The 27,770-nt window shown below is 37.1% G+C and overlaps 2 protein-coding genes and 1 long non-coding RNA gene across 4 annotated transcripts; 2 read left to right on the plus strand and 1 right to left on the minus strand.

Annotated features, from left to right (window-relative positions):
* Window positions 1-4,860: 4,860 nt before the first annotated feature.
* On the minus strand, window positions 4,861-7,395 carry LOC148410114 (uncharacterized). Of its 2 annotated transcripts, XR_015868229.1 has the most exons (4): window positions 7,365-7,395; window positions 6,248-6,331; window positions 5,503-5,707; window positions 4,861-5,346 (listed from the first exon to the last, which is right to left on the minus strand). It is a non-coding gene; the product is annotated as an uncharacterized LOC148410114 (long non-coding RNA). The 2 variants fall into 2 exon arrangements; XR_015868228.1 differs by lacking the exon at window positions 7,365-7,395 and having other exon boundaries at window positions 6,248-6,425.
* A 1,973-nt stretch (window positions 7,396-9,368) lies between these two features.
* LOC148410115 (uncharacterized) lies at window positions 9,369-17,225 on the plus strand. The gene is made up of 15 exons (XM_088436833.1): window positions 9,369-9,464; window positions 9,554-9,647; window positions 10,173-10,240; window positions 10,400-10,465; window positions 10,661-10,813; window positions 10,964-11,038; window positions 11,139-11,273; window positions 11,427-11,501; window positions 11,696-11,830; window positions 11,992-12,063; window positions 12,296-12,361; window positions 12,942-13,007; window positions 13,840-13,908; window positions 14,225-16,313; window positions 17,215-17,225. Exons 1-15 carry the CDS (start codon window positions 9,369-9,371, stop codon window positions 17,223-17,225), a joined length of 3,270 nt encoding a protein of 1,089 aa, XP_088292959.1.
* A 375-nt stretch (window positions 17,226-17,600) lies between these two features.
* LOC148410116 (uncharacterized) lies at window positions 17,601-25,137 on the plus strand. Its single transcript, XM_088437961.1, has one exon. It carries the CDS (start codon window positions 17,666-17,668, stop codon window positions 22,658-22,660), a length of 4,995 nt encoding a protein of 1,664 aa, XP_088294087.1. The 5' UTR covers window positions 17,601-17,665; the 3' UTR covers window positions 22,661-25,137.
* The last annotated feature ends 2,633 nt before the right edge of the window (window positions 25,138-27,770 follow it).

Consider the following 27,770-nt stretch of genomic DNA (forward strand, 5'->3'; position numbering starts at 1 on the left):
AAACTCATTAAATATATGAAGTTTAGAAAAGATAAGACTATCTGGGACCAAACACAGCAACTTTGTTCGTTTTTGCGAGACATCAGACTGACATTTTAGTTTGCCACTAGATGGCCTTATAAGCAATTGAAGATTTTTTTAAACACTTGTGTTAAGGGCTTAAGTTTCCATGTGTCTGTGAAGTTTCAGATTTTTCCAAGCTTGTAAAGCTGAGTTATAAAGGTTTGTTTCACATGTGGCAAAGTAATCATCAAAGGCATAATATAAAGCCCCGCCCCCAACATATTTGTTGGCGGATCGTCACAAAAATTTGAACAATTGTGCCTCACAGTCAGATAAAACATCACAGCAAATTTGAAGGCGATCGGGTCAAGCGTTTGGGAGAAAAAAGGAGCAGTTCGGGACCTGCAAATGAGCAAAAACGGGCTAAAGGTGCACATTCAAAAATTCATAACTCTCTTTCTGTACATTTGAGCATAGGGCTCGCGCTGACTTTTTTGTAGGGCTCGAGGTCCTACATAAGGCTACAAATTTTTAGAGCTCTATGTCAAACGGGCCGGGAGTGAGAGGCTATTTTCCACTCATAAGGCCATTTTGGGGCCAATTACAGCCACTTTTTTCTTTTTGGCGAGTCATCTGACTTTGAGGTGGCGTGCAGACTACGCCCATTATCGAAATGTCGTAAAATTTTAAAACCTTAATATTCCATGTCTTAATGATATTCTAACCAATTTTCATTTGTTTTACTCAAACAGACTGAGCACAATACATGAAAGTGTAAAAAATAACATTTTAATCAACCACTAGGCGGCGCTAGTAGGTATTTAAAAAAACTTTTTTCAAAGGTGTTAAAGACATAAGTTTCCATGTGTCAATGAAGTTTTAGATTTTTTTAAGCTAGTACAACAAAGTTATTAAGGTTTATGTCACTCTTGGCGAAGGAAAAATTGAACACATAATTTGAAGCCACGCCCCTATCATATATGTCAGCGGATCTGCACCAAATTTTGCCCACTTGTGCCCCTATGTGTGAATATGGACCACAGCAAATTTGAAGGCGATTGAGTAAAGCGTTTGGGAGAAACAAGGAGCAGTTTGGGACCTGCAAACGTGCAAAAATGGGCCAAAAATGCACATTCAAAAATTCATAACTCTTTTTCTGTACATCTGAGCACATGGCTCGCGCTGACTTTTTTGTAGGTCTCTAGGTCCTACATATGCCTAAAAATTTTCGTAGCTCTAGGTCAAACGGGCCGGGACCAGGTGCACTTTTTCGACCTTAGGTGGCGCTGCAGAGCCATTTTTTTTGCATTGTTTTGGGAAACACAAAAATATCCAATTTTTCACCGAGCCCGACAAATGTGCAAATTTTGGTGACTTTTCGTGCATGTTTAGGCCCTCAAAAATGGAAAAGCGCTGCACAGTAAATAATAATAATAATAATAATAATAATAATAATAAGAATAATAATCTGGAGAAAAACAAGAGGGCTCTCGCAGCGGTAGCTGCTCGGGCCCTAATAATAATAATAATAATAATAATAATAATCTGGAGAAAAACAAGAGGGCTCTCGCAGCGGTAGCTGCTCGGGCCCTAATAATAATAATAAGAACTAGAGCTGCAAGCAGCTATAAAGGGCCCTCGCAGACCTGTGCACGTTGGGGTATGAACAGGTCGGGGTATGAACAAGGACTATGAATGATGAAAAATTAGTTGTAGATCCCTTCAGTGCAGGACTATTACCAAATTTGTAAAATTTAGACAAGGTGGGACAATGTGGGTGGAGTTACTGCAGCTTTTATTGTTCCAATTTTGTGACTTTCAATGCCATATAGGCCACACCCACTGTCGAGACATTGTACTCATATGTGGGGGGCATAAGGCATGGCCACTGGCTTTGCAGAAAACATTTTAAGGATATCACTTTAAGGGGCTCAGCAGAGTACATAAAAACATTAAGGATTTGCTATTTTTTTTTGCTGCCACTAGGTGGCGCTCGTACTATGATAAAAAATAGGCTTGTAGGTGTGTTTCACATTGGACTCCCATCCCATATACGAAGTTTTAAAAAATATCAGATCATCTAGTTCCAATTACAGCAACTTTTACCGTTTTGGCGAGACATCGGATTTTGAGTTGGCATAGAGGCCACGCCCTTTATTGAAAAGTCATAAAAGTTGAGAACCTTAATGTTCCAATGTGTCATAGCTTTTCTGACCATTTTTGAGTTCATTTAGTCAAACAGGCATTTCACAGTACATAAAAGTATAAATAATGAGATTTTTGTCAGCCACTGGGTGGCGCTGTAAATGATTTGAAAGTTTATCACATAGCTGTATTATTGCATGACTTTTAAAGTCCCAGGAAAGTTTCAGATGGTTTGAAGCTGTCATAGCTGAGTTATTAATATTTTTGTCACTCTTGGCGAAGGAAGTATGAAACATAATTTGAAGCTCCGCCCCCATCTTTTCTGTCAAGAGATCTTCACGATATTTAAACTATGTGTGCCCCTCAGTTGCATAATGATTAATGCCAAAGTTGAAGGTAATGGGGTGAATCGTTTAAGAGAAAAAGGCACTAGTTTGAGACCAGCTAATGTCTAAGAATGGGACAAAACTGCACATTAAAAAAATTCATAACAATTTTTCTGTACATCCTAGCACATCACTTCTATTGACTTTTTTGTAGGTCTTACAGTCCTTCATTTGCCTACAAAGTTTCATAGCTGTAGGTCAAACCAAACAGGATTGACTGTAATCTTTCGACTAATGACATTTTTTGCAGCCACTAGGTGGCGCTAGCTTTAAACTGGAATATATTTTTGTAGATATGTTCAGGAGAATATTTTCATCCAATGTGTGAAATTGTGAGAAGATCAGATCATCTGGGTCAAATTACAGCAACTTTTACTGGACAGATAAAGCTTCGGAATGAAAATGGTTGTAGAGACCACGCCCATTATCGAAACTTCGTAAAATTTGGTGGAGGTCAGCAGGGCTGTCTAGAGGCTTTGCAGACTTAATTTCAGTGATATTACATCAAAGGGCTCAGCTAAACACATAAAAACGTTTAAAAAATGCTATATTTTTGGCTGCCACTAGGTGGCGCTCGCACTATAACAAAAAATACGTTGATAGGTGTATTCCGCATTGGAAACCCATCAAATATATGAAGTTTAGAAAAGATAAGACCATCTGGGACCAAACACAGCAACTTTGTTCGTTTTGGCGAGACATCAGACTGACATTTTTGTTTGCCACTAGATGGCCTTATAAGCAATTGAAGATTTTTTTAAACACTTGTGTTAAGGGCTTAAGTCTTCATGTGTATGTGAAGTTTCAGATTTTTCTAAGCTTGTAAAGCTGAGTTATAAAGGTTTGTTTCACATGTGGCAAAGTAATCATCAAAGGCATAATATGAAGCCCCGCCCCCAACAGATTTGATTGCGGATCATCACAAAAATTTGAACAATTGTGCCTCACAGTCAGATCAAACATCACAGCAAATTTGAAGTCGATCGGGTCAAGCGTTTGGGAGAAAAAAGGAGCAGTTCGGGACCTGCAAATGAGCAGAAATGGGCCAAAAGTGCACATTCAAAAATTCATAACTCTCTTTCTGTACATCTGAGCACATGGCTCGCGCTGACTTTTTTGTAGGGCTCGAGGTCCTACATAAGGCTACAAATTTTTGTAGCTCTAGGTCAAATGGGCCGGGAGTAAGAAGCTATTTTCCACTCATAAGGCCATTTTGGGGCCAATTACAGCCACTTTTTTCGTTTTGGCGAGTCATCTGACTTTGAGGTGGCGTGCAGACCACGCCCATTGTCGAAAAGTCATAAAATTTTAAAATCTTAATATTCCATGTCTTAATGATATTCTGACCAAGTTTCACTTGTTTTACTCAAACAGACTGAGCACAATACATGAAACTGTAAAAAATGACATTTTAATCAACCACTAGGCGGCGCTAGTAGGTATTTAAAAAAACTTTTTTTAAAGGTGTTAAAGACATAAGTTTCCATGTGTCTATGAAGTTTTAGATTTTTTTAAGCTAGTACATCAAAGTTATTAAGGTTTTTGTCCCTCTTGGCGAAGGAAAAATTGAACACATAATTTGAAGCCACGCCCCTATCATATATGTCAGCGGATCTGCACCAAATTTTGCCCACTTGTGCCCCTATGTGTGAATATGGACCACAGCAAATTTGAAGGCGATTGAGTAAAGCATTTAGGAGAAACAAGGAGCAGTTTGGGACCTGCAAACGTGCAAAAATGGGCCAAAAATGCACATTCAAAAATTCATAACTCTTTTTCTGTACATCTGAGCACATGGCTCACGCTGACTTTTTTGTAGGTCTCTAGGTCCTACATATGCCTAAAAATTTTCGTAGCTCTAGGTCAAACGGGCCGGGACCAGGTGCACTTTTTGGACCTTAGGTGGCGCTGCAGAGCCATTTTTTTTGCATTGTTTTGGGAAACACAAAAATATCCAATTTTTCACCGGGCCCGACAAATGTGCAAATTTTGGTGACTTTTCGTGCATGTTTAGGCCCTCAAAAATGGAAAAGCGCTGCACAGTAAATAATAATAATAATAATAATAATAACTAGAGCTGCAAGCAGCTATAAAGGGCCCTCGCAGACCTGTGCAAGTCGGGGTATGAACAGGCTGGGGTTTGGACACGTAGGGGTATGAACATGTTTATGCATATGCAGGTGAAAATTAGAACTCAATGTTTTTGAAAATGTCAAATGTTTATTCGCAGTTGTTCAACAGGCGCAACTGAGTAAATAGAAACGGAAAAAATATACTAACATTGACTTATTTATAGTTAACATTGATTTAATATTTGTGTTCAAACTCATTGTGGATCTCCATCATTCAAAGCAGTGATGAGCATGAGCTGAAAACCCACAAAAAATATATAAAGGAAGGTTTATTTAGTGATTCAAACCAATAGGTGGCGTTAGCAGTCCAAAGTAAAGATATTTGTTGGGGGAAACTGTCATCCAACCTCCATTCCATCAATGGGTGTCAACACAATATTGAAAGGATGGCAAATGTTTTCCGCAAGTCTCATGAGTGTGAAAAATTTGGTGAATTTGCGTGCATGTATTGGGATTCAAAAATGCGATCCATATAGGAGAAAAATTAAAATGACAATCTTTTATTTAGCACAAAAATCTAAATAGACTGAAGTGTACACAAATTGAAAAAGCTTTATACATGTATATAAATATATGTGCGTGTGTATGTGTCTTCTAGTTGCTGTCTGTTTCATCCTGGACTTCTTTATTTTCTTCTTCTGCTGCTTCTTCCTTCGTTTGGGTTGCAGCATGTGTTTGTTCTGAACAGAAAAAAAAAGGAGGATATCATGATGTGTTTTGGAAGAGGTGTGTTTTGGTTGAAGCTAATTGAAAAAAGCAAACGAAAACAAACACCAAAAAGAGAACTACTACATGCTTGTGTTTCTGCCTATGTTGGTGTGTGTGTAATATCTTACCGTCATAGACAAACGCTCTGCATGCCTCTAATATGTCTAATTTGTTCTGGACATCTTTTAGTTGCTTTTCCTTGAAGGCAACTTTTTGTTGCAGCGAGCGATTCAATCGTGTCAAGTGGACCATGTGTTGCATGACACGTGAATTGACTGAGATGCTGCGCTGATACAGACTTTGGCGATCAACTGCAGAATCGGTGCATGCGTACTGAAAACACAAAGCAGTTGATATGAACGTCTTAGTGGGGAGAAAAAAATTTGAGGCAATGACTTGATTTGTAGCAACTAAAAGTAATCTATGAATATTACAATGTAGAATAGATCTATCAGGAGAAAGGCATTGGTGAAAAGTGTACATGTATGGTAATATTTCGAAAAAGGATAAAAGCAATATTGATTGGTAACATTGATTTGATGCAAAGCAGCACAAATGTACTTGTGTCTGTGAAGTCACAGTGTTGTCAATGTGAATGGGACACAATTGAGTGCTTTTGATTGTAGAAATGCAGGTTACATAGGCATTTGTTAGGAAATGTATAACTGTATAAAAAAGAAAAAGGGAAGTGAGCATTAAGCTCTGCAGAGTGAACCTTGCAAAGGTATAGGCTTTCTTTGCCCGTGAGGAATATTGGAGGAACAAGGAAGTAGGAGAGTTAATGGCAACTGCCATGAACAAGAACATCATTACGTATTAGCATTATATAAATATTTTAAACCATTTCGTTTTTAAATATGGCATTATACTCACAGACAAGAGTTGGCATTCATGTCGAATGGAAGTGAGTTGAGGATCATTATCAGAAGCAAATTTGGTGGGCGAAGACTCCATAATCTGTGTAAAGGCAAAAGTATGTACATGTCATAAACAAATTTGTGATAGGTTAATAACCAATATGGAGTCGGGTTTCGACCGATGAAAGTGCACGATTTCAAACAACATTAGCGTTAACCACTTACGTGTACAGTTATAGCTCGCTGTATCGCGGTTCATCTTTAACGTGTTCATTGCTTCACGATGATGAAGCAAAAAACATAGGCAGTAGCGTGCGTTATCAACATAAATGAGAATAAACTATAGATATGAGCTTACTTGTCATTCACTACGTCACCGTAACGAGCCGAATGACGCAGAGAACGTAATACAGGAAACGGAAATGCAACGCGAACCGACAAATTAAAAGCATGCTTTTCAAAATATGATAGCCAACGTCACGAACTGTAACGCTTGAAGAATTATTAACATAGTTATTAACTAATATTACTTACTTATTTGATTAATGCAGTACTGTATAATGTACTTTTTGCTATTTTCCATTTGTTTCCATGTTTGCGCAATTTTTAAACTACTTATTTTGAAATATTTTTAATTGTTCCTGGAAAAACCCGCGAAGTACTGAGACCGCGAAGTAGGAGGGATCACTGTACACTTAATGCAACGGTTAAGAAAGTACGTCGCCGTTTCATTTTGAACGTCTGCCTGTTATAGCAATCCGGGGAAATCTTCAGATCCCTAGTGTTTTTATTTCTATGCTTTTTGTTTGATTAAAGAATAGAAAAAAAGAAAAAGTATACATAATAGGTAAAAATCGTTAGTTACACGGGCTTTAGATAGCACTCAACTGCAAGACTACAAACGTTAGCATGGGGCCATTTTTAAAATTTGCATTTATTGCAAACCTGGGGGATGGTGAATCATCCAAATGTTTTCTTCAAAATTGTTTTCTCTTCGAAGCAAATCCCATTTGCCAAAAAAATGGACACGAACACGACACAAATCACGAACAAAAACAGCCATAATACATAAGGAACATAGAACAACATCGGGAGAAAAAAGTGTGTGGACAGAAACAAAAGAAAATACTTACTTTGGTATTTGCTTCGTCTTTCGTCGATAACTTTTGGTAGACTCTGTCGGTGGGGGTTGGGTCGAATAAAACATTCGTGTTAAGGCCGGCGAGTGTACTTGAGTTCCACAACTCCTCCTCCTTGCTCCCATTGGTCAACAGCCGTGACGTACGACTCCGGGTAACTATGTAATGGGTTTCTATGTTAGAATCTACGCTTTTGCCTGTTTCATTGATTCAGACAAAAGCTTCCCTGGTTTGTGCTTAGTAGCTGTTTTGCTGTACGCAAACACAGAGACGTCGAGCACGAGCTTTTTTTCACTGCTTGCAAGCTTTTGAAGCATTTTCTCCAAAGGATTCTGTTTGCCGAACGGTAAGCTTCAATTTAATGTCCATCATTTTTGAAGAAAACATGCCTTTTTGTACTCGTTCGTAGTGATATATTAATGACAAACTTTCCTCCCTAGATGGCTCGGGGGAAAGCGTATCGTCGCTCGGAGTCCTTGAGATTCAAAGCGACTGAACGCCATCTCGAGGTTGAGATAAGTCATCGGAGAGCCTTTGTATACCGTAGGTTCAAACTATATAATTTGTAGCAATTTTATGTTTTTACGCTGTGTGGCATAATGTCTTTTTCGATGGGCGAAAACATACGTAGCAAGTCGTCTTTTTGTATTCATTATTATTTCACTCTATGCGTCATAGATAGCAAGTTTTAAAGTTATGTTCAATGTTAGAGTGTAAATAAAATTAGAACTTGTAAATTTGTTGCGTTAGCACGTTAACTGTCGTCAATTAACCGTGAGCAAAACAAAGCGCGGCAGATTTGAATTCGTTTCCGACCAATCAAAGGGCACCAATCTAGTGACGTAATGTTGCGTAAAACACATGCGACTCAGAGTTGTAACCGTCTTGGACCAATCAAAGGGCACCAATGTAGATGCACTGCAGATTTGAATATGTCTCGAACCAATCAAAGGGCACCAATGTAGGTACGTAGTAGTAGTACGAAGTTTATACTCGTTATGGAATAGAAATGAGCTAACCAAGAAAAAAGTATTCATAGAGAACATAAAGCAAATGTTCCGCAAGCAACGCAACAGAAATTTTCAGCATGCCCGCAAAACAAAGTAGCGTTAAAACAATGTATGCAAACTCGAAATTAATCCACAAACACATTTTACTCACACACGTAAATGAATGAAAACATTGTCTCTCCTGTACTAAGTAATATGTTACGAACAAGTGTGACTGTTAATGCTCACTATATGCTCAAGGATGAGCCCGCCAGATGTTTTTGTAATGTAAAATGTAATAATGAACAGAAATGTTTTATCAATAAATTAAAAACCTGAACCTTCTGTATTTAATAAAAATGTTTTATGTTTAATAGTGATGTTATGTTTGTACTATTGACAGTGTTTTAATAAGGGATTTGTTATTTTAGGGTTTTATACATATATAAAATTATTTTAGGGATTGGTCCCACTTGGGAATAGATTTTGTGACCCACAAGCTAAAAGGAGTTTGACATCCCTGTAAATTTTTTGTGTATGGTAACGGGTACAAGGAAAAGCAAGTAAAAGTTATTAAAATCATTTAGTTGATCTATTTTTTTTAAATAGGTCATGGTACTGGGCGCCGTCACAAAGTGAACCAGTGGCCAATTTCTCCTTTTACTCAGCGGAGCCACAAGTTGGTCATTCCAGCTGAGTCTTCAGACAAGAAGGTATCATATTTTTAAGCAATAAAATAATTGATTGTGATATGACTAGTCAATGTTTTGATAAGAAATACATTATGTTTTATAGTTTGTGTTGCTCATTGGCGACTCACATCTACGAAGCATCGCGGATGGCTATGTCGATGTGCCGAAGGGCTACCTGGACTTTGGTGTCATGTCCACTCCTGGCGCAAACGCGTCCGAGCTCGCAAAGGAAGTACTCAATGTCGATGTGCCGAGGACACCCGATGTTGTTTGCCTTTTGGCCCCTGGCAACAACGTGACAGCAAGTCGGACGCCTGATGAGGCAGGAGTGGATTTCCACACACTTCTTTGTCATGTCTCCAGTCGCTGGCCGAATAAGGTATGCAGGCGTTGTGTTACTAGGTGTATATTTGGTACTATAATTATTGTGGACACATGTAGGTTGTATTATTGTTGAAATGGGTGTGTAAATATGAATGTTTGTAATAATTCTTTCTCATAGGTATTTGTCCTGGACTTTCCTCCACGATTGACCGTGGATTTGGCCCAACAAGAATATCTGCGTCAGGAGTATCATCGTGTAGCAGCACGCATGGGTATGCTTAAAAAGTTTGTAATAAAATAATGTTAGTGATTACGTGGCGTATGAGTGTAATAATGTCCACACTATAAGGCCCTACTTTTTTGACGTTTAAACCAACAAGGGTCTTGCCACAAATACTGTCAATTTCAAAAGCATTGTCACCTTTAGAATAATAGTGAGAACTGTTTTTTGGTAGATTTGCCGGTGTTTCAAACATAGTTTATCAACAGTTTTAAGAATATTTGGGCAGATGCTATGTGGACAGCTGCAGCGTACAGACAGGTGTCACCTTACTACTTTTCTTTCTTTCAGTTTCTTTATAAAAAACAAAAAGTGAGGAAGCTGATAAAAATATATAATTTCCATTGCAACTGTAAAGGTTTTTAAAGGTGACGTCAATTCCCACAAAATCTCTACAAAGATATTTTTATGCACCCCCTAAGGACTCAACTTGTATCTGAGGCTCAGTTTGAAGTGGAAAACGTGAAAATAGTTGCATGAATATGCTCATAATAATGTACTGATTTTAATTTGTTAGGGATCAAGTACTTGTCTGCTGTTGCTTCCTTCCCCTTGAGGAACTTGAAACTGTGGAGTCGAGACGGTGTAAGTTAATGTTTTTTTTGTTGTTGTTGCATGTGCACTCAGTTGTATATATAAATATGTTGAATCATTGCAGATACAAGTGTAATGAAGGTTATTGTTAAATTTGTAATTAATTATTAATTTATTTTTTAGGTCAATTTTAATTATGTGTTTTTGCAGGTCCACTTGAGTGATGATCATGGTATGGACATACTGACGCAGTTGATGTGGAATGGTGCTCATCAGGTTAGTCGTTTTGTATTTACTGTGTTTCCTGTGTATGTGTGTTATTGTAGTGAGCTTTGATTTTTCATCAGACTTTTCAAAGTTTATTTTCATAACTTATGTGTAATTTGTATTTTATGGGATATGTAAAAACATTTATGACCGGTTTCAATTATGTGTAAAACAAAGTTTTATCATTGGTCTTTTTATCTTCAGCACCTTACAGAACTTGCGCCCCCACCTGTGGTACAAGCTGTTGTGAGGCCACCATCACCAACATGTACTCCTACAATTGTGGTAAAGGGAGAGACTGTGGTTCCACGTGTGCTTAACCCTTTCAAGTGGATCATTCTTGGACCAGGAAGGAAGGTAATATAACTTGCATATTGTCATAGTTTTTCTCTTTAGTTATTACTAATATTTATCAAGTATTTAGTTTCTAATTTTAAGTCCTCAACATTTGTCGAAGTAGTGGTCAGGGGTTATCATTAATACAATTTACATTGTTTGTCTTTACAGAGGAACCATAATAAGAAACTTGAGCAGTCCTGCAGTGTACCTTGCAAAAAAATTAAAATTGAGGATGAGGAAGAGGTTTGTTAATATATATTTTTAAAACAATCGGGATATGCATAATGACTCATGATTGACAGGAGCTATTCAGTAATGGTTTGTCTCCTATTTTCTTCCATAGATTGTGCTCAAGGAGTGTTTCATCCCTCTCACTCCAGTGTGGTTCAGCAGTGAGATCCTGGATGCGATGGAGAAGGTTTCACCATCAGATATGTCCAGTCGTGTGGAGTGCAAAGTGGTTTCAAAGGAAATAAAGGTAATGTGCATGTACAGTACATCTCATGGTAAAATTCTATCATTAAGTGTCTTCAGTCATTGTACTCGACACATTATAGATTGCTAACACTTTAAAGGCTTATACTGTACACAAGCTGCAGATCCAAAAATTGATTTTGTCTTTCTTTTTTAGAAATCATGCCCAGACAAAGCAAGATATGGCCGCATGAGGGTTTCTGCTGACAAGAAGACTCGGCCGAAGTCACAGGTTTGTGTGTGTGTGCTTTTGCTAATTTGTGGAATGTTTGACGTATTCATAACTGATTGTTACACAGTTTTTGTTGACGGGAGAGGAGAACATCTTACTTTGTTGCACTGACTAAAGGATTGTGAAGCAGCTGAATGCAATGATTATTGATGAAACAATGTTTTTTTGTTTTTTTTTACATTTTTATTTCACAGGATGTTCTTAAAGAATGTTTCGTCCCTCTAACCCGAGTCACTATGGGCGATGCAACTTTAGGTGTGACGAATAAGGTTGTTCCAGCGGACCTTTCTAAGCCTATGCGTTGCACAGCAGAGCCGAAAGAACAAAAAGTAAGTTGCATGGCTTTACAATAGAATCCTAACATAAAGTGGCTCCAGTCATTTTTCGTGGCACTCTCAATTGTTAAAAGGTAAAGCACTTTAATGTCCAAAAGTAGTTGTATTACTAATGTGGGGATTAGTTTTTGTAATATTTTTCTGCCTTTCATCAGCCATCCTACGCAGACATTGTGAGATATGGACGAAGGGTTGAGCCACCCAAGAGGACTTTGCTGAAGTCACAGGTTTGTGTTTAGTTGTTGTTGTCATTTTAAACAATAAAATAGCTTGTGTATGACTGACATCGTTTGAGTAGACAGAGAACAGAATCTTAATTTTTAGCCTTGAGTAAATGATTGGAAAACATAGCTGTGGTCGTTGTTTGTTCAACGGACCGTTGACAAGTCATTTTTTGAAATAAATTGTACAAGCAGTTATTGTTCTTCTTTATTTGTTTATTTATTTATTTTGTTTTAGGCAACACAAAGGCCGGTGGTCGTTGAAAGTCTGTCCTCCAGTACTGCAAACGTCACTGTGCAAGAGGTTTGTTTTCTGACTTCAGAATTACTCAAGTTCCATAAAATTACTATGGTTCATAATTAGTAATAGACTTTGTAATTTGTTTTTGTTTTCTTCAAGCATTAACAACATCAGTTTTATGCACTTTGGTTGTGGTATTATAGGGCTCTTCAACCTTTTAGTAAGTGAGTTACTTGTATAGTAATGATTAATGCAAAAGAATATTTGTTTGTAAAACATGTATGCAATAACAAATGCAGAAATAAAGGTAGTCTTTTATTGGTGATGTGATTTCTCATGCTTATGATTTCTCACAATAATTTGGAAACAGATAGTTGTGAACACGCATCAATAGGTTAATAAATCCCTTCATATTTTCTAAATGATAACTTCTGCAGCATTGCTAGAAAACCACAATGCTCCATCACTGGTTAGCAATTTATGGAAGAGCTACAACGTGCCCATGGGGACCAAGTGGTTGACGTCCCATACATTTTATTATTTTATAGTTTTTATCCAGTATTTGTAGAACGAAGCAAGGCCACATAATGTAGTTGAATAAATATTATAATTAGTTGTTTGTTTGTGTGTGTTTGTTTTATAGACAACACAAAGCTCAGTGATGGATGAAAGTCTGCATTCCAGTAGTGCGAACGTCACTGTGCATGAGGTTTGTGTTCTGTTTTTAGAATGACTTAAGTACCATAAAATGACTGTGGTTCATAAGTAGTAATGGGTTGACAAGGCGGTATGGAGCGTGTCACTGCTGATACTGTGTTAATATCATTAAATACTGACACCTGCTAGACCTTAAAAATCCCTGCAGTCAACCCACTTGACAAACTGAACTGACACTGATTTGACGACTTATTGGATACAATAATAGTATTCAAGTCATTGCGTTCGTTACGTATTATTCCATATCTTTAAATGTAAACATGTATCAAGGCGAAAGTTTCAGAGGTCAATTCCTTACATTCATCACATATTATTCCATACCTTTAAAAAATGTGACGTGTCAATATGAAAATGTAAGAGAAAATGATGTGAATTAGGCTACGTAAACTATTAGTTCTAACACAAATTTATTTAAAAAAAAAATAGTATTTACAATAGTTTAAAATTAAGTGTGTTGTGTTTGTTAGTGATTACTTATTTTCGTTTTTATCCATTATTCGATGAATGAAGGAAGAACAGTTAATGTTATTGAATTAATTGTACAAGCAGATTCTTATTTTTTTGTTTGTTTGTTATGATTAATGCAAAGAAAAAACGTGAAGAAAAAGGTTTAAATGATATTACATTTATTTCAAATGATAACTGCTAAAATGTTAGCAGAAAATAACACTGGGAGCAAGCTATTGATAGACTACCTATCATGTAAAGACATGCAGAGTTGTGATTTAATCAATGGAGCATGGATTGGGTTGCCCTTGTTTTGCCTTGTCCATGTCATGTTGTATGCATTAAGGGTGTGTAATTTAGAAACTTCTGTTTTATAGGCAACACAAAGACCTGTGGTGAATAGAAGTTCGTCTTCTTCCAGTCCAGTGAAAAAGGCAGTGCAGGAGGTTAGTTCCCTGGATTATATGTACAAAATTGCTTAAAAGTACTTTGATTGTCTTGTTTATTTTTATCATACCTGTAAAGTTTTAGCTAAATACTTGATGTCTGGAGGTCATGATTAACGCTGTTGTCAGTGTAGAAGGAAATTCTTTAATATAACTATTGTGTAATCTACTGTAAACCTCATCTGTGATGCTGTGTATGACAACACTTCTGTATTCCTATTTTTGTGTTGTGTGTTAAATTTTTTATACAGTTAATTTGCAGTTTGTGCAATAAAAAAAATGAATGCTTTCCTGAATGGTTTACTGTTCATTGCAGAGGAAGAGAGCTTCCAACAAGCAGCATACACCGCAGATCAGTTCCAAGATCATCCGAAATACGACTGCTGGTCACGGTAATGTCTCTACATTCTATGTTTTTGGGTCTAGTTATACTTTTGAGTCATTTGCAACTGAGTTTAACTTCACATTTGAGGCTCATCCACACATTGAGGGAGCAAACACTACCTACCAGCCTATTTCCTTTGGGCGTCCAAGCCATACTACAGAGTGCCATGACAAAAGTTTGAATGGGTCTTTTCATCAGGGAGACAGTCGGTTGAACCATCCAGGCAAGCAGTGTATGGCCATATGTTATGTAGGTGTGGCAAAGCACACGGTTAGCAGCATTTTTTCATGGTGTGCAGAAGATTTAGATAAAGTTGTTGTTTTAGGTGATAGTCTGTACACGTATTTATACAACAATAACATGATCGGTGGCTATCACGATTATTTAAACGGGGATGAATTACCTAAGCTGCTAGTTCTTGAAGGTAAGAAATTTCAGTTCGACAATGTAATTGTGGCACAAGGTTATTTATCCTTTGTTGACGAAACCAAGATTGTGGAGGGTGGAAGCCTCAGTCTGTTACATGCATTGTGCACAATTTTTGATAAAGTTGACGCGTGTTTACTGACCATCGGCTGTTATACCACTGCAATTATTTGTCAAAGTGGACACTATTCAGTTTTGGATTCCCATGCCCGCAGTGCATGTGGAATGCCAGTTGCTGGTGGTAAAAGTGTCATAGTTTACTTTCGTGGGCTACAAGATGTTTATGATCACTTATGCAATTTCATCAAAATGACATGTAAAGGCAAAACTCTTTATGAGTTTTCGGGGTTGCATGTTGTGCACACAGGCTCATATGACAAATCTGTTGATCTCGGAATGATAGTTTTGGATTCCCTTGAACTTAAATCTAAGATATTCTTAAGGAGCAGTATTTCAAAAACCGCGAAAATTCATGATTCCATTCCACGAAATACAGATAAATTGTGTGTGAGCAATTTTACTTCGACTAACAAGCCGATTAGTCCTACAATAATTCAAAGGAAAACCATTAGTGCACATACTAATGGATTCAACATACCGATGTCATTTGGAGCGTCAATTGACCCTTCAGAATGTGGCAGCAATGGTTTAAATGAAACTTCTCCGATAGACACATTGATTTCCTCGATGGTCCAGCAATCTGAACATTGTGTTGAAATGCCTGCAGTGGAAGACCCTCTGTCACAGTCGCATAAGATGTCATTGAGAAGTCGCGTTTCAACTGCACTCAAAAATCACAATGACATAGCACATGTTGAGGACATTCAATTTGTTGGTAATATGACCTCTAAAAGTATGTCGTTTGAACCAGTTTGTAAAGAAACAGCACAAGCAATATGTGATCGGCTGAAATTGGAGTTTCAAAATCCAGATGCACCAGAGTCATCAGCTTTTGGTTTGTTAGGTTCTCCTTGCAAAAAAGAGAAAATTGTCAGTGATGGCAACTGTTTCTTTCGAGCAGTCTCCCAAGGTCTGAGTGGCTCACAAAAGAACCACAGGAAAATTAGACTCGCTGTTGTAAAGCAAATGGAATCCAATCCACTTTTATATACAAAATATTTAAGAAATCAGCACTCATCCGTAGAAGAATATATAAAAAAATCAAAGATGCAATACGTTGGTAGTTGGGCTACTGAAGTAGAGATTCAAGCAGCAGCAGATTGTGTAGGGCTAAATATCTTTACATTCTATCAAAATAAGTGGCTAAAATATAGTTCAAATGCAAAACAAGGCATTTACCTGGAAAATTGCAATGGCAAACATTATGAAACAGTTATTTGTGTAAATAAGCCGGAATGGCAAAACTGTTATGGTTTGTGTGAAAATACATTCAACACAGTATACAATTTTCGGAAGCAAAATACAAGTCAAAGTTCATGTGAATGCAGGACAACTGCTAACAGTACTGCCATTTTGAGTATGGGTAAAAGGCTAAGTATTGACAATAAAGCATCTAATGTTAATGACAATGTTACAAGTCACCAAACGCGTTCTTCCAAATATTTGAAGGAGAAACACCGACATCAAAGAAAAAGTCAATATCAAGAAAACATACAAAATCCTTTGTACAAGGCAAAGGTTAACATAACTAGTTTAAAAAGGTACCAACAAAACCCTTGGCACAAAGAGAAACTTAAAGAAATGAGTATAAAGAGATATATGCAAAACGCATTGCATCAAGAAAAAGTGAAAGAAAGTAGTATTCGGAAATATCGGCAAAACGCATTGCATCAAGAAAAAGTGAAAGAAAGTAGTATTCGGAAATATCGGCAAAACGCATTGCATCAAGAAAAAGTGAAAGAAAGTAGTATTCGGAAATATCGGCAAAACGCATTGCATCAAGAAAAAGTGAAAGAAAGTAGTATTCGGAAATATCGGCAAAACGCATTGCATCAAGAAAAAGTGAAAGAAAGTAGTATTCGGAAATATCGGCAAAACGCATTGCATCAAGAAAAAGTGAAAGAAAGTAGTATTCGGAAATATCGGCAAAACGCATTGCATCAAGAAAAAGTGAAAGAAGGTAGTATTCGGAAATATCGGCAAAACGCATTGCATCAAGAAAAAGTGAAAGAAAGTAGTATTCGGAAATATCGGCAAAACGCATTGCATCAAGAAAAAGTGAAAGAAAGTAGTATTCGGAAATATCGGCAAAACGCATTGCATCAAGAAAAAGTGAAAGAAAGTAGTATTCGGAAATATCGGCAAAACGCATTGCATCAAGAAAAAGTGAAAGAAAGTAGTATTCGGAAATATTGGCAAAACGCATTGCATCAAGAAAAAGTGAAAGAAAGTAGTATTCGGAAATATCGGCAAAACGCATTGCATCAAGAAAAAGTGAAAGAAAGTAGTATTCGGAAATATCGGCAAAACGCATTGCATCAGGAAAAAGTGAAAGAAAGTAGTATTCGGAAATATCGGCAAAACGCATTGCATAGAGAAAAAGTGAAAGAAAGAAGTTTAAAGAAGTATTGTCATAGTGTGTTACACAGAGAGAACGTAAAACTGAGAAGTATAAACAAATACCATAATAATCCTGATCATAGGAAAAATGTAAAAGAAGCCAACAAAAAGAGAAAACAAAAATTTAAAAATAAATTAGCACAATTTGAAGCTGTTCTAGAGAATTTTTATGATAAAGTTAAAAATGGGCCAGAATTTGTATGTAGCATTTGCCATAGATTACTGTTTAGACATCAGGTTTTACAATGTAAAAGAGACAATTATATTACAAACAAGGCAATATCTGTAATAGCACAGAAATGTATAACTGAGGACTATTTACATAAATGTAGTGATGAATGTGTAGAACCATGTAGCTTGTTAGATTCAGCTCGAGGCCAGCTGTGGATTTGCTTCACATGCAATAGTAAGATCAAAAAGGGTGTAATGCCTCCCGAATCCACAATTAATAATTTGACAGTCAAACCTATTCCGCCGGAATTGGCATGTTTGAACAGCTTAGAACAACATTTGATTGCGTTACATATACCATTCATGAAAATGCTAGCATTACCTAAAGGTGGCCAAAATGGAGTACATGGACCAGTTACATGTGTTCCTGCGAACGTTGTGCAAACTACTAATATGCTGCCTCGTCTAAGTATGGAAGGTTCTTTATTGCCTGTAAAATTGAAGCGTAAGATAACGTATAAAGGTCATTATGAATATCAATTTGTCGACACAATGCACATTCAACAAGCATTACAATTTCTAAAATTAACAAATGTGTATTATAAAGATGTAGAATTTAATGAAGCATGGATAAACGAGTTTCGCAGGGAACAGGACGAGGATGGAGAGATTATGAATAATACTAATGTAGAAAGTTGCAAAAAAACTATTGATGTTGAAGATGAGCTTTTGCATGATAGACAACAACATTGCATGTTCCAAGACACCTGTCTAATGCCTGTTGATATAGGCCAGGAAGCATTAGATCAGTATTTTGATGACATTTTGAATTTGGCCCCGGCAGAAGGGAATAACCCTGTTAAATTGCTTTCCGATCGTACAAATGAAGGCAAATGTTTCCCAGTGTTATTTCCACAGGGACAAAATACATACCATAATAGCAGACCATATCGACTTACATTGGCACGTTATTTCAATAACAGAATTTTACATGCTGATGGCAGGTTTGCAAAAAATGTAGAGTATATCTTTTTTGCCCAGTACATGTCCGAGATTGATCAGGTTATTTCAAATGTATCTATCGCGTTGCGTAAAGGAAATAAAGGCCAGTCACATCAAAAGCTGAGTGATGACCTTTTAAACAATGAAGAATCTTTAAAAAAGTTATTACAATTTGATGAAGGGTATCGTTTTCTTAAACCCATAAGAGGCACACCAGCTTTTTGGTCCGGGGTTCAAAAAGACTTGACAGCATGCATTCGGCAACTTGGGATACCGACATGGTTTTGTTCATTTTCTTCTGCTGATTTGAGGTGGAAAACACTTCTGTACAGTATTTTGAAAAATGAGGGTAGAACACAGACAGTGCAAGACTTAGAATGGGCAGACAAATGCGAGCTTTTGCGTCACAATCCTGTAGCAGCAGCAAGATATTTTGATTTTCGCTGGCATGTCTTTTTACGGGAGGTGCTCATGTCTAATTCACAGCCAATTGGAAAAATTGTGGACTACTTTTATCGGATAGAATTTCAGCAGCGCGGTTCACCTCATACTCACTGTCTTTTTTGGATCCAAAATGCGCCACTGATTGACAAAAACACTGATGACGAAGTATGTCAATTTATAGATAAATATGTAACATGTGAAATACCGTCAAAAGATCAGCCATTATTGGACATAGTAAAGTCAGTACAAGAGCATTCAAAGCAACATACCAAAACTTGTAAAAAGAAAAACACAGTTTGCCGTTTCAATTTTCCCAGGCAACCATCCACTAGGACATTTATTTGTCGGAGCAAAAGTGATAACTCAACCAAAGAACAATGCAAATGTGCGGTAAATGACACAAATAATTTAGCAAAATGCACGTGTGTGAATGAGAGTAAGAAAAACAGTACCCAAGCAGCAGAAATTATGAGAGCAATTAAGACAGCCCTTTCGGATAAAAATGCAAATTATGATAATGTAGAACATTTGTTTGCGAGCCTTGATATGAATCAGACAATGTTTGAGGATGCATATCAATGCTTTAGTCGAAATACACATGTCGTTTTGAAAAGGGACGTTAATGAGGTGTGGATAAATCAGTATAATAAGCCACTGCTTAAATGCTGGAATGCAAACATGGACATACAGTACGTGGTAGATGCTTACGCATGTATCGTGTACATCATTTCGTATATATCAAAGGCAGAGAGAGAAATGGGGCTGTTGTTGCGGAATGCACAACAAGAAGCACTAAAAGAAGGTAATACCTCTGCAAAGGAAGCATTGAAAAAGCTAGGCAGTGTCTACCTGCATAACAGAGAGGTGTGCGCTCAAGAGGCGGTTTACAGGTTAACTAATATGCATCTCAAAGAATGCTCAAGAAAAGTAGTATTTGTACCAACTGGGGACAATCAAGTAAAAATGAGTTTGCCTTTAAATGTGTTAAGACAAAAGGCAGCGACAAACAATCTGACCACAGATGATATGTGGATGACTAGTTTTGTTGATCGGTATAAAAATAGACCGAATGACTCTGTTTTTAATGATATGTGCATGGCCACATTTGCATCTGAGTATCGCGTTTTGAGTAAAAATGAGAAGTCACAAAATCGGATCAAACTAAACAACAATTATGGTTTTATCACTAGGAGAACACACACAAATCCAGCAGTAATTCGTTATATGCGGTTTTCTGAAACAAAAAATCCGGAATTATTTTATCAAAGTGTGATGCAGTTATTTTTACCGTACCGCATAGATGCACAGCTCAAACCGCTAAACTGTGTATTATTTGAGCAGTTTTATAAAAATGGTCTTGTGGAGTTCAGTGATGGCTCAAGACATTCTGTGAAGTCGGTTGTAGAATACAATCGAAGCATGTTTGAAAAAGAAGCCGATGAATTGGAATCTGTCCAGAATATGATTGATTCGGAAGGTATTTTGGAAGATGCCTGGTGTGCGCTCTTTCCCGAACAAGAACTAGAGCGGTTACAATGCATGCAGGAACAAAAAGCGAAAGACCAAATGCAAGAACAACATGTTGAAAATATTCCAGAATTAGCAGAAGGTAACCAAAAAAGTTTGCATTTGGAAAAGAGAAAAAACATCATGAGCAGAAGTGATGGATTGGTTTTAATTAGATCTCTCAATCAGACACAACTATCAGTTTTCTTTGAAATTCGACAATGGTGCTTAGGAAAGATAGTGGGCAAAAATCCAGATCCATTACACTTATTTATCACAGGTGGTGCCGGGACAGGGAAAAGTCATCTAATTAAAGCAATTCAATATGAAGCAACAAGATTGTTGTCAACAATTTGTAAACGTCCTGACAGCATTAGTGTTTTAATAACTGCTCCTACAGGGATTGCTGCATACAATTTACATGCATCAACCATTCACAACACATTTAGTATTAGCAAAGATTGTCGACTACCTTACACACCACTGGGCGAAGAAAAGCTGAATTCATTGCGCGCTTACTATAGTGAATTGCAGATTCTGATAATTGATGAAATATCTATGGTTGATCACAAAATGTTGTCATACATTCACGGTAGATTGAGACAAATTAAACAAACCGGTGACTTTTACCCCTTTGGTAAAGTCAGTATAATTGCGGTCGGAGATTTTTTCCAGTTACCTCCAGTGAAAGGAAAACCTCTTTATGTAGATGAGGTGGGTTTTAACTTATGGTCCAGTCTATTTAAAGTTGTAGAATTGAAAGACATAGTCAGACAGAAAGACACCGCGTTTGCAGAGTTGCTAAATAGAATAAGAACTCGATCCAAAGGAACCCCAATGTTAAAAACTGACATAGACACACTAAAAAAATGTGAAACCGGTGAAGTCAGCACAGCACTGCACATATTTCCGACAAACAAACAAGTAAATGATCACAATATTCAACAGCTTACAAAGACTTGTCCTGAATATTTTGAGATAGATGCGCAGGATTTTGTAACTAATAAGAAAACTGGCAAACTAGAGCTAAAAAGTGGACACCATGCCAGAACTTACGACACGTATTTAGCAGAAAAAATCTTTCTGGGAAAAGGTGCACGCGTAATGTTGTGTAAGAATGTCGATGTTATGGACGGTCTCGTTAACGGTGTTTGCGGAAAAGTTACAGATATTATTAGTTCCCAGCACAATGGTTTTCCCCAGGCGATTTATGTTAAATTTGATGATGATAGTATCGGTGCGCAAAGTAGGAAATGTGCAGGTTCCAATTTATTTGCTTCTATAGGTTCCACCGCGATACAACCAGAGGAAGAAAGGGTCACAAAACAAGGTGGCCTGCGCCGTCAATTTCCGCTTAAACTTGCATGGGCTTGTACAATACACAAAGTACAAGGAATTACGGTTGATAAAGTTGTTGTGTCCCTCCAAAAAATATTTTCTGCCGGACAGGCATATGTGGCCTTAAGTCGTGTTACCAGTTTGTCTGGGTTAATTATTCAAGATTTTCAAGAAAAAGCGCTGTATTGTAAAGAATACATTAAGGATGCAATGCAGAGTATGTCCAGATTCCCGATTGAAAACGTAATAAATACCAAACTCAACACACATGCATTTTCAATTTTTATGATGAATGTGCAAAATTTGACCCGCCATGTATCAGATTTGGCATTATGTACACAGCATTTGCAACTTAATTGTATTGCTGTTACTGAAACATGGTTACCTGCTGCTTTCTCAGAGGAAACAGTCAAAATTGATGGTTACAGTTTTCATAGTGCACCAAGGAGTTTAGCATATAATGGCAGCAACCCCACTTTGATTTCTTTGCAGCAACAACAACATGGTGGCGTAGGCATGTATGTTGAACACCATATGAAATATGAGATAATCAAAGTACCAAATGTCAATTTAGAATGCTGGGCTTACAAATGTACTGCGTCCAATATTTTAGTTGTAATCATTTATCGACCGCCATCATACCCCAAGACTTTATTTAAAGAAAATCTCGGCAAGTTACTTGATTGGCTAGATCCGTTAAGTAACACCATAGCTGTCATGGGAGATTTCAATGATGACTTTCTTCAATCATCCACAATCTGCAAATTTGTAATAGACAAAGGCTACTCTCAGTTTGTCACTCAGCCAACAACAGAAAAGGGAACACTAATTGATCATGTGTATGTAAAAACAACACACTATGATGTCGAATCATTGGTGTTGCCAACATATTTCAGTGATCACGAAGGAATATTATGTACTTTTAAACTTAAATGTATTTCTACTGACACAGAAAATTGATGTATTTTCTCACCCGAATGACAACGGTTTTGCACGAAGATTCAAGAACCGTGCCAATCTTGCAGTTCACATCATTATGAGTCCTTTGACGCGAGCTTCCAACTACTCCATGATGACAACCGTTATGCTAGAGGAATCAAGAATTGCATAAAGTTTGCAGTTCAGGTCACTCATAGCAACAGTCTGAGCGTTGGTAACACTCGCATTGCTTTAGAAATCGGCTCACGGGCTCTCCTCCAAACTCATGAAATTTGTCAATACAGTTATCCCCCCCTACTTCGCGGTTAATAGTGGGTGTCAACCCCCCGCAAAGTCTGAAACCCCCGAAGTAGGGTATCAGTTCCTAGATTTCTATGTATGCTGGAATAGCCACAGTAACCATAAACAATCCTTTTTTTGTTGTATTTTTTAGATATTTTATTTCCTTTCTCCTATTATTTAACATTACATTATCCTTATTAACATTATTGTAGCTTCATTAAATAACTAATATTACTTAGTTTGTTGAGAATTTGTTCTCAGGACTGGTTATTTGCAACAAGACTCCGGTGAAAGAGTACGCAAGTCATCACGTTCAACTTCACATTTATTTTGGCTCATGTATGGTGTATCATGTATTATCTGTTGAATAATAAATCAACAACAATGTTAAAGTCAGTCAACTAACATATAAACACTTGCCAAAATTTAATCTATGAATTTACTGTATTTTTAGCAGACATTAGCGGGTTAGCAACAACTAACAACTACCAACTATAAAGTGCAACCTCTACACAAACGAACACATAAACAGAATAAATACTCATCGCTTACTAAACATAGGCAGCAGCGTGCGTTATCACCATAAATGATAATAAACTATAAATATGAGCTTACGTTGTCATTCACTATGTCACCGTAACGAGCCGAATGACGCATAAATTATTTTTTATTTTGAAATATTTTTAATTTTTCCTGTGAAAACTTGCGAAGTACTGAGACCGCGATATCTGAGACTGCGAAGTAGGAGGGATCACTGTACAGCAGAAATCCACTGGCTTTGATTGTCACGTTGGCTTCAGATTGTCACAGAACCAATAAATGAAAAAGGTATACAAATTGAGCACATAAATAACACACTATGATGTAGAATCAGTTGTGTTGCCGACATATATCAATCATTTAGGGATAGTATATATTTATTAAATTAATTCTCTGTGTTGTGGTAAGTACATTTAACTAATTTTCACACACATTCACAAAGTAGCTATCCTCCAGAAACGTATATGACATTGTTTGTGAAGTTGTCAAGAACTTTACTATTTTGCAATACAGTACATGCTGTCATTCTAACATTATAGCAGTGGCATTATGCTCCTCCTAAACTTATGGAGCAGAGTGTGGGGACACTTTACCTGATGAGATTTAGATTATGTATATACGTATTAGGCGAATTGGAATTCTACCAATTTAAATGCTGTCAGAGTGATTCATAGAAAGAATAAAATGCTCAAATATTTGTACATGTAAACTGTTTAAATGTTACCAAGCTGGTAAACGTGGAGCCTTGGCACTTGTTAAGTAGTTCATGTATTTATTCATGCGTTAATATTTATTTTGGGGGGAATAATAAATGTACATAACTTGTTTGTTCATATAGCTTGCAAAATCAACTGTTTTTCTTTTAATTGGACAGACTTGAAATTTTCAAATTAAAATATAAAACTTTAAAATCTTAAAACAATGTGTCATTAGAAATTGTAATGTGTTTATTTGAATTATTATTTTTTAAGTCTCTCCCTGTCTGATTAAAGGAAAAGCAACAATTGATTCTAAACTATTGACATAATGAAGGCTGGTCAAGTACCTCGCAATACATGTGTAAAAATGCATAAGTATTGTGCAGCAGCATCACAGCCTAATAATTCATTTAGGAAAAGGCGATTAATAGGTGAAAATTTGTCTGTAATGTCATACCCGCAGAAAGTGAAACTAATGTATTCCCTCAGTAGAACGCAACTGTCCACTTATTATTATTTTTTTTAATTACATTTGAATTTAGTTCAATGAAATTTTGGCCTGTTTGACTGCCGCTGCTTTGTCTTATTTCGTGCCCCCTCCTCGTGGCATGGAGGGGGTGCTAGATGGCGATGACCAAATTGGATGCAGCTGTCTGGATTCTGTGACGACCCACCAGAACAACATTTGAGATGGGCCATCTCCAAAGTGATGCGGCTATGGCGATGGATAGGCACCAGGTTTTGTGGAGGACTTCCTTCTTAGCGTCATCATTCATCTTCATTGTAATAATCATCAAAATGGACCGTTATCGTTTAATGTGGTACAATGTGTTATCTTAGCACTCTGCATCACTTGTGAAGCCCTTAGAAAAACTGTTGTGATAAAGGACTATGTAAATAAATTAGACTGGTTTTGATGTTCTTAGAGACTGTGTAGTGATCGAGGACAATTTCAAATAAATTTGACTTGACAACTGACTTGACAAACCCTTTGAGACTTTATGGTTTATGCGCTATGCAAAAGAATTTTACGTCACCTCACTCTTAAAATGTATGTTTATTTAGCATAGGTTGATAACATTAAATGTGAATAAGGCTGATAATGAGGTTTTTAGGTTTGCCTTGTCTGATTGTGGCCAGGATATTGATATTAAGTCCTATTCAGCCTTGTTTGATAACAGTAAATGTAGACAAATGTGAGAAGGGACTTTTCAAAAACTACAAGTTAGTGTTTAGAAATCATTGTGGCCTTTCCATTCTCCAGAGTACTTAGGAGCAAGATCAGGTAAGTCCAGCACAGGACATAAAACCTAAACAAATACATAAAAAATGTTTTGCCTAAGCTAGGTGGCGCTATTACAATGATGAAAAATAAGATCATACTTGTCGTTCGGCCTGAACTCTTAGCTTATATGTCTTTAATAAAGGGGCTCTACACAGGAGTGAAAAATGTGAAGAGAGTAAATGGTTTTGTTGGCAGTAGATGGCAAAGTCTTGGTAATATAATACATTTAGTAGATGTCTTGAGAACGAGTATGATATCAAATTTGTAAAGTTTTGAGAAGATAGGATCATCCGGGTTCAATTACAGCAACTTTTACTGTGATGAAAAAACATGGGAGTTTGAAGTGGCTAAAATATCAAGGGTTATGCCAGGCCGAACGAGCATATAGAGGTAGGTGAATATTTGAACTCAATGTTTTAGAAAATGTCAAATTTTCATGAGCAGGCGCATTACAGTGGAATATATGTTTGTTGATTTCTTCAGGAATGGATTGTCATCCAATGTGTGAAATTGTGAGAAGATCAGATCATCTGGGTCAAATTACAGCAGCTTTTACTGGTCTGATAAATCTTCAGAATGAAAATGGACGTGGAAGCCACGCCCATTATCGAAACCGTAAATTTTGGTGGAGCTCAGTTGGCCTGTCTCGAGGCTTGTCAGACTTAATTTCAGCAATATTACTTCAAAGGGCTCAGCGAAACACTTTAAAACATGCTATATTTTTGGCTGCCACTAGGTGGCGCTGCAGTACGACAATAAATACATTGATAGATGTGTTACGCATTGGACACTCATCGAATGTATGAAATTTAGAAAAGATAAGATCAAAGATTTTTGTCACGTGACAAAGTAAAGATAAAACACATATTTTGAAGCCCCGCCTCCATCCAATTTTTCAACGAATCTTCACGAAAACTTGAATAAATGTGGCTCCCAGTCAGATAAAACACCATAGCAAATTTGAAGTCGATTGGGTCAAGCATTTCGGAGAAAAAAGGAGCAGTTCAGGACCTGCAAATGAGAAAAAACGGGCCAAAAGTGCACATTCAAAAATTCATAACTCCTTTTCTGTACATCTGAGCACATGGCTCGCATAGACTTTTTTGTAGGTCTATAGGTCCTACATATGCCTAAAAAATTTCGTAGATCTAGGTCAAACGGGCCGGGACAAGCTGCACTTTTTGGACCTTAAGTGGCGCTGCAGAGTCAGTTTTTTTGCATTGTTTTAGGAAACACAAAAATATCAAATTTTTCACCAGACGTTGGAGTATAAACAGGTCGGGGTATGAACAAGGAGTATGAACGATGAAATATTAGTTGTAGATGACTTAAGTGCAGGACCCTTATCAAATATGTAAAATTTAGAGAAGGTGGGATAATGTGGGTTGAGTAATTGCAGCTTTTATTGTTACAGTTGTGTGACTTTCAATGCCGTATAGGCCACGCCCATTGTCGAAACATCGTACTATTTTGTAGAGGGCATCAGGCATGGCCAATGGCGTTTCAGACAACATTTAAAGGATATCACCTCAAGGGGTTCATCAGAGTACATAAAAACGTTAAGGACTTGGTATATTTTTTGCTGCCACTAGGTGGCGCTCGCACTACGATAAAAAATAGGCTTGTAGGTGTGTTTCACATTAGACTCCTATCCCATATATGACGTTTTGAAAATATCAGATCACCTAGGTCCAATTACAGCAACTTTTACCGTTTTGGCGAGACATCGGACTTTGAGTTGGCATAGAGCCCACGCCCTCTATTGAAAAGTCATAAAAGTTAAGGACCTTCATGTTCCAAAGTCTCACAAGCTTTTCTGACCATTTTTGAGTTCATTTAGTCAAACAGGCAGTGCACAGTACATGAAAGTGTAAAAAATGAGATTTTTGCCCGCCACTAGGGGGCGCTGTAAATGATTTGGAAATTTATTACTTCACTGTATTAGGGCATGACTTTTAAAGTTCCTGCAAAGTTTCAGATTGTTAGAAGCTGTTACAGCTGAGTTATTAAGGTTTTCGCCATTCTTGGTGAAGGAAATATTAAACATAATTTGAAGCTCCAGCCCCATCTTTTATGTCATTAGATCTTCAAGATATTTGGACTATGTGTGCCCCTTAGTCGGATAATGATCCATGCCAAAGTTGAAGGTAATGGGGCTAACAGTTTTAGAGAAAAAGGCACTAGTTTGAGACAAGCTAATGTCTAAGTACGGGGCAAAATAGCACATAAAAAAAAATCATAACAATTTTTCTGTACATCCTAGCACATTACTCCTATTGATTTTTTTGGTAGGTCTTACAGTCCTTCATTTGCGAACAAGGTTTCA

This window comes from Hippichthys cyanospilos, chromosome 16 (assembly GCF_059441005.1).
Source record: "Hippichthys cyanospilos isolate Australia breed blue-spotted pipefish chromosome 16, RoL_Hcya_1.0, whole genome shotgun sequence".
Classification (NCBI taxonomy): Eukaryota; Metazoa; Chordata; class Actinopteri; order Syngnathiformes; family Syngnathidae; genus Hippichthys; species Hippichthys cyanospilos.

Coding starts and splice junctions, on each gene's coding strand:
- LOC148410115 (XM_088436833.1), top strand. CDS start 9,369: ATGAGGCAGGAGTGGATTTCCACACACTTCTTTGTCATGTCTCCAGTC. Junction 12,362..12,941: donor CAAACGTCACTGTGCAAGAG/GTTTGTTTTCTG, acceptor TTTGTTTTATAG/ACAACACAAAGCTCAGTGAT. Junction 13,008..13,839: donor CGAACGTCACTGTGCATGAG/GTTTGTGTTCTG, acceptor TCTGTTTTATAG/GCAACACAAAGACCTGTGGT.
- LOC148410116 (XM_088437961.1), top strand. CDS start 17,666: ATGCCTCCCGAATCCACAATTAATAATTTGACAGTCAAACCTATTCCG.